Here is a 7,500-nt window from a genome sequence, read left to right on the forward strand (position 1 = left end):
CAGGCTGGTAGGTATAGGGTTCGCAGCCCGGTACCGGCTCCAACCCAGAGCGAGTTCTTAAGGGCTCAATGGGTAGGTGTAAGGTTACTACACCTCTCCTTTCTCACTAACCACTAACAATTAACAACTAACCCACTGTCCTGGACAGAAGCCCAGATAGCTGATTAGTGTGCCCATGACAGCGTGCTTCACCCTTAATTGGATATAAGCACGAAAATAAGTTAAAATGAAATGAATGTGTAAGAAACACGCGTACATAATGTTTGATATTTGAAGAAGTTTTGGTTTGTTTAATGACACCACTAGAGCACATTAATTTTTAATCATCGGCTATTTGATGTCAAACATTTGGTATTTTTGACATAATAGTCTTAGAGAGGAAACCCGCTACATTTTTAAATTAGTAGCAAGGGATCTTGTATATGCACAACCCCAGAAAAGATAGCACATACCACAACCCTTGATGACGGGTATCGATCCTACACAAGGGGGGCGGGACGTAGCTCAGTGGTACAGCGCTCGCCTGATGCGCGATCGATCTAGGATCGATTCCCGTCGGTGAGCCCATTGGGCTATTTCTCGTCTCAGTCAGTGCTCCACAACTGGTGTAACAAAGGCCGTAGTATGTACTATCCTGTCTGTGGGATGGTGTATATAAAAGATCCCTTGCTGGTAATCGAAAAGAATAGCTCATGAAATGGCGACAGCGGGTTTCCTCACTCAATATCTGTGTGGTCCTTAACCATATATCCGACGCCATATAACCGTAAATAAAATGTGTTGAATGCGTCGTTAAATAAAACATTTCCTTTCTTCTTTCAATCCTACACCGACGGTGCCGACCGCGCATCAAGCGAGCGTTTTACCACCAGGCTACTTCCCGCCTAAGAACTGAAGTATAAGAAAAAAAGAGAAAAAACCCAAAGAAAAACAAAGACAAAAAAAGACCAAGCAAACACAAATAGATCGGCGCATGGGAAAGTGTCATTGTACTGGAGTACTATGGCGGGATTATCCAGAAATATATATATTTTTTAATTCGGCAAATGTTTGCAAGTATTCTTAGGAAAAACACTCGTTACTATTCGAGACGAATCCAAGAAAACACCATCAACAGTGTTAGACACCTCAACACAAGGTTTCGGGATCCGCTGATGAGATTCGACGAACTTTTGCACACATCTGAAAAGAAAACAATATATATATTAGCACACTATTAATGTATAGACAAGACTGCATATAGCTGTCATTCGATAGACAATCCCTATAATATATCAATGATTTATAATCAGAATTGGTTATGTCTACCATTTTGGCGCCAAGAGAGAGAGAGAGAGAGAGAGAGAGAGAGAGAGAGAGAGAGAGAGAGAGAGAGAGAGAGAGAGAGAGAGAGAGAGAGAGAGAGAGAGAGAGAGAGACAGACAGACAGACAGACAGACAGACGTGTATATATATTTCTAAATGTAAAATAACGTATATGTAAAAAAAAGAACAAAATGACGTGGATAATGATGGTGATGATGATGAAATTATATGAAAAATCAGAGAAGGGGGAATAAGAAAGGTAGGACACTAGGACGAGGAGTTGATTATTTCACAATATGCGTTCAGAGAGACTTGGTGGAATTATGAAAACAAAATATACAAAGGTATACGACAGAACAGAACAGAACTTTATTACGCTCAGGCCGTTATACAACGGCATATCAGGAACATGATATATAAACTGTAGTGACAAGATATGGTTTACAGGAGACAATAGGACAATGGTATTAATACAAATGCAATACAGTAATAGAGACAATAGTATACTGAACAAAAAAAGAAACTTCCGATTTGTACATATAGTATTTGTTGTGTTAAAGAATTCATTGTGTAATGAAATTATATAGGTAGTATTAGCCTTGAGCTGTATTATCAGGATTCATGAATTTTATCGATTATTTTTGCACTGTTAATCGTCGACAACGTGAAATTCAATTTGCACGTGCATGCATGGTTCGACATGTCCCGTGTAGTATTCGGTCAATTTGTTTTACTTGTCTTACTGACATTGTTGTCAAGTGAACGAAAACGCTTCAAAATTTGTAAAAAAATTAACGTTTTTTACATTGTAGCATTTTTAGTATGCCAAGAATACCCAATAATTTACGCGAACGGGCGATTGGCATGCTTGATGCTGGCATGTCGACAGAAGACGTTGCAAGGCATGTTGGGAGTTCTAGTCGAGCGATACGAAATCTTCGCGTAAGATTTCGAACGACAGGAAGCACCAACGACTTGCCACGTCGTGGACGTCCGCGTGTTACAACGCGTGGTCAAGACCGCTATATCATGAACACGCATTTGCGCAATCGATTCCAAACTGCCACTGCTGCTGCTGCTAACACACCTGGGCTTCATAATAACCGAATCAGTGGGCAAACTGTTCGTAATCGTCTGCGGGAGAACGGTTTACATGCACGACGTCCTTACGTCAGATGCGTTTTAACGCAACGTCATCGTCTAAATCGTCTTAATTGGGCACGTGTACACACTCGTTAGATACGGCGACGCTGGAATACCGTGCTTTTTTCGGATGAATCCAGATTTTCTTTACAACGTGGTGATGGCAGGGTGCGCGTCTACCGTAGGAGAAATGAACGCTATGTGACTGTTGTGTTCTTGAACGAGATAGTTTCGGGGGTGGGGGTTCTGTCATGGTCTGGGCAGCCATTGCCCATGGTTATCGTTCACCACTAGTCGTCATTGATGGCAATTTAAATACTCAACGTTACCGCGATGACATTCTCGCTCATCACGTCATTCCTCTGTCCCATAACAACGCCAACATCTCGATTTTTCAGCATGATAATGCCACCTCTCATACAGCTAGAGACACTGTAAATTTTCTTAGGACAAATAACATTGATTTCATTGATGACTGGCCCGCTAAAAGTCCTGATCTCAACCCCATCGAGCATGTCTGGGATAGTCTGGACAGACGATTGAGGCGTCGTCCCAACCCACCCGCTAACGTCAACGAACTTCGTCAAGCGCTCATTCAGGAAAGGAACAATATTCCACAGGCAGAAATCAACACTTTAGTCAATTCTATGCGCCTGCGATGCACTGCAGTGGTCAATTCAAGAGGTGGTCATACCCGTTATTAAGTGGGTGGTGTTTTTTTTAACCCCTACCACACTTGGTCAAAATTTCTCCCAGTTTCTGTTAACCTATGGCCATAATTTTTGCACCAAACGATGCATCATGGAACACTCTTTAAACGCATATATAACAATTATTCCCCCGGTTTGTTTTCATCAAGCTATGTTCAAGCAAAGTTAGCGGAAGGTTCTTATTTTGTTCAGTATATAATACAAACACAACAGAATAATAAAGGCAATAATAAAAAGAGAGAAGTAACTGCATTAACCGTGAACAAATGATGCATGCCACAAAATATCTGTCTGCAAGATTATTAGTGAAAGAATTATTTTTTGACCATGAAGACATTAATATGAACAGGGAAAAAACCCCTTGTGTGTGCCTTCACCCCTCCCTCCGCCACCCAGTTTCTTTTCTCACAGTAGTTACACGACTAGTGTTAACCTGTGCAGGTGATGTTCCAATGAACAAGGTAGGAATGTACGAGTCTTATGGAAGCCATTATGTAATACATCAATTATTGACCATACTTCGGGCAATATCAGGTTTTATTGACCTGAAAAACTGATATTGGCCTCGGCCGTGAATATAAATATAGAAAGAAAAATGTGCTGCTCCTGCTGCTGCTGCTGCTTCTTCTGCTCCTGCTGCTGCAGATGATGATGATGATGATGATGATGATGATGATACAGGGCTAGGTCTGGCACTCGCCAAATTCGCCAATTGCGAATTTCAAAAACAATTGGCGAATTTTATTTTAATTTGGCGAAATAATTTCGTGCAATAATTGATATTTTGTTACAAAATAATTGGATTTCTACAATTTCTGAAGTTTAATAGATAATTTGGCAAAATATTCTGCTGAGCCAGAGCTAGCCCTGTGATGATGATGAAATTATATCAAGAAGAAGAAACAACAGCGGAAGACGATGAACAAGAGTATGAGGTGGAGGTGAAAGAGTTAATTATTTCGCAATATGCTGCCAGAGGAACAAGATGGAGTAACGAACACACAAAATACACGAAAAAAAAAAAGATTATCAGTTAAGAAATGACAAGCCATTTTTGTTTAAAGAAAGAAAGAAATGATTTATTTAACGTCGCACTCAACACATTTTATTTACGGTTATATGGCGTCAGACATATGGTTAAGGACCACACAGATATTGAGAGAGGAAACCCGCTGTCGCCACTTCATGGGCTACTCTTTTCGATTAGCAGCAAGGGATCTTTTATATGCACCATCCCACAGACAGGATAGCACATACCACGGCCTTTGATATACCAGTCGTGGTGCACTGGCTGGAACGAGAAATAGTTCAATGGGTCCACCGACGGGGATCGATCCTAGACCGACCGCGCATCGTGCGAGCGCTTTACCACTGGGCTAGGTCCCGCTCCTTTTTGTTTAATGATAAAGATGTATGAACAGGAAAACGACTTGTATGTCCCTTTTACCACCAGGCGCCACCCCATTAGTTTCATGATAATAGTTACACGACTGATATTAACCTGTGCAGGTGATGTCGACCTCGCTCCAGCCCCCGTCTGTGGTGCAGGTCGTGACACTGACGTTGCCGATCTGACAGAAACCTTTACGACAGACGTATTCCCTCGTACTTCCCACAGAGCCAGCTCCTGCTTCCTTGTCGGCGTTCAACACAACAGGAGGCTCTCCGCACAGTACTAGAAGGGATGAGAGAGAGAGAGAAAAACCCCAGTGAATAAAGTGGTGTAATGGTTAAGCCATAGGACATAAGGCTGGTAGATGCTGGGTTTGCCTCTAGGTACCGGCTCCCATCCAGAGCGAGTTTTAGCGACTCGGTGGGTAGGTGTAAGACCCCTTCACCGACTTCTCTCTCAGTAACAACTAATCACTAATCTTCTGTCCAGGACAGACAGTCCAGATAGCTAAAGTGTATTCTCAGGACAGCGTGGTTAGACCCTAATTGGATATAAAAACGAAAATAACTACGAATAAGAAAACAAACATTATTATTATTATTCCGTACAGGGCCTATTCACATCGACACCCAGTAGCCAATGTTTTCGTTCGTAAGGAGATGATTGAAAATTGACAAATGTGAGTGGGTGGGGTTTTAAAGGATCCATCTGCGAATATTTTATGTTAAAACGCACCCATACCAAAATGTACACACCAAAATGTATCAACTAAAACGTATACTTAATTTGGTCAAAAAGGAATGTTTAATTAATATAAAATTAAGCAAAATGCAACAGCTTAGTGTTTCGTACTAGGTTTAAATAGACCAAAATATGGGTACTTTTTTATTGGTATGTTTAGCGAAGGTACGTTTTTACCAAAATGTGGGTATGTTCTCACCAAAAGTGGGTACGTTTTGGTTGTGTACGTTTCGGTTTGGGTGCGTTTTGACATCAAATAATAACATGTTCTACCATCCACAATAGCCAGCATTGAACGGCGGTGTATCAATGACGGATCATTGATATGCTTGGACTTTAGGTATCACACCACTATTGATTATGCTTTGGTGACAATACAAACAAAAAGGCAAGCACTGACTAAATTATTAACGAAGAGAACAGTTTTGCCACACGATTTGCCATCTTGCCATCTGCAAATTCAGTAATCCAACCTCCTTCACACATGGTGTAATTGTGGGGAGGCAACTCTCTTTAAAGGTATGTAACACAGACAGTGTAAAGAATTGCCTTCCCTGTAGCTAAGCAGATATGCATCTGTCAGGGTGGGGTTTTTTTTTTGGGGGGGGGGGGGGGGTTGGGGGGGGGGAATGTGTGTGTGTTAATCTCACTGCTCCCTTTCCTTTCTCTCCTTTGAATTCCATCTCATTTCTTCCCGATCTGGCAACTCCTCCTCCAGTCCTTGTCTGTCCAACCGCGACAGGTGCTTATGTCTTGTGGTTATCTGTGCCACACACCTGCCATTCCCCATCAGCCATCTGTCAGTTTGATATGCCATAATCACGAGTCGATGATACCCTTCCAATATTCCATAATCATTGCCAAGTCTGTTCAGACACCATCATAATAGAATAAAGAAAACGTGGTACTCTTTATCCATAGAACTAAATTCGCGGTGTGATAGATTCACTGTAAGGGATGTGTCAACGTTATTGAAGAGTGAATCTTACTAGTTTTCTATATGCCCTTTCTATAAACTTACCTAGATTGCAACTGAAGTTGACTTGGTTCCAATAGCCTACACTCAGACAGGTGACATTGCTATTTCCAGATGGAACGTAACCAGGGTCGCAGGTGTAGGTTCGGTTTTCTAAAGGAAGCCCTCTACCGGAAGTCGTCTGCGAATGTGGTATCGCTGGAGGATCACCACAGCCAGCTTAACAGAAATATTGTAGTTTTTGTTAATTAATTAAAGATAAAGTTGAGCACATTGATTTATCAATCATCGGCTATTGGATGTCAAACATTTGGTAATCATAACACATAGTCTTAGAAAGGAAACCCGCTACATTTTTTTCCATTAGTAGCAATGGCTCTTTTATATGCACCATCCCACAGACAGAATAGCACATACCACACCTTTGATATACCAGCCGTGGTGTACTGGCCCAAAGGGTCATCCGAGGGGGGTCGATCCTAGACCGACCGGACATCAGTCAAATGCTTTACCACTGGGCTACGTCCCTCCCTCAAATAGAATCAATGAATGTTAACATGCCGGGCGGGATTTAACTCAGTTGGTAGAGCGCTTGTCTTAGGTGTTTAAGTCGCAGGATTGAAAATTCTCGGCGGATACATTGGGGTTTTCATGTCCCAACCAGTGCCCGACGACTGGTATATCAAAGGCAGTGGTATGTGCTGTCATGTTATTAGTTGTGAGACGTTTCACAATTCTCAAGGACAGAGTGACAGAAGAAAATGGCCGACGCAAGAATAAGCGGGCTATAGAACACTAGGAAGCATACAAATTAGTGATTAGTGGCATTGTTATATGAGGGGCGTGACGTAGCCCAGTCGTAAAGCGCTCGCTCGATGCGCGGTCGGTCTGGGATCGATCCCCGTCAGTGGGCCCACTGGGCTATTTCTCGTTCCAGCCAGTGCACCTCGACGGGTATATCAAAGGCCGTGGTATGTACTACCCTGTCTGTGGGATGGTGTATATAAAATATCCATTGCTACTGATGGAAAAATGTAGCGTGTTTATATAAATAATATTTTCATATACTTACCATTTGTGACACCCAATAGCCTATGTGTATTTTTGTGCTGGGTTTTCGTTAAACATTCATTCATTCCTCTACGATTATATGTCAAAATTACCAAATGTTTGACATCCAATAGCCGATGATTAATAAATCAATGTGCTCTAGTGGAGTCGTTAAACAAAAC

The 7,500-nt window shown here is 41.8% G+C and overlaps 1 protein-coding gene across 1 annotated transcript in view; it reads right to left on the bottom strand.

Annotated features, from left to right (window-relative positions):
- Window positions 1–974: 974 nt before the first annotated feature.
- The window catches only part of LOC121366745 (E-selectin-like), a gene marked incomplete at its 5' end in the record, with an annotated part of 10,587 nt that continues 4,061 nt past the window's right edge, over window positions 975–7,500 (bottom strand). Inside the window, 3 exons of the mRNA XM_041491072.1 lie at window positions 975–1,182; window positions 4,660–4,833; window positions 6,314–6,487. Of these exons, the coding sequence (XP_041347006.1) occupies window positions 1,082–1,182; window positions 4,660–4,833; window positions 6,314–6,487 (449 nt within the window). The remainder of the gene's footprint in view (window positions 1,183–4,659; window positions 4,834–6,313; window positions 6,488–7,500) is intronic.

The sequence above is a fragment of the Gigantopelta aegis genome, unplaced genomic scaffold, assembly GCF_016097555.1.
Source record: "Gigantopelta aegis isolate Gae_Host unplaced genomic scaffold, Gae_host_genome ctg6958_pilon_pilon, whole genome shotgun sequence".
Lineage (NCBI taxonomy): Eukaryota > Metazoa > Mollusca > Gastropoda > Neomphalida > Peltospiridae > Gigantopelta > Gigantopelta aegis.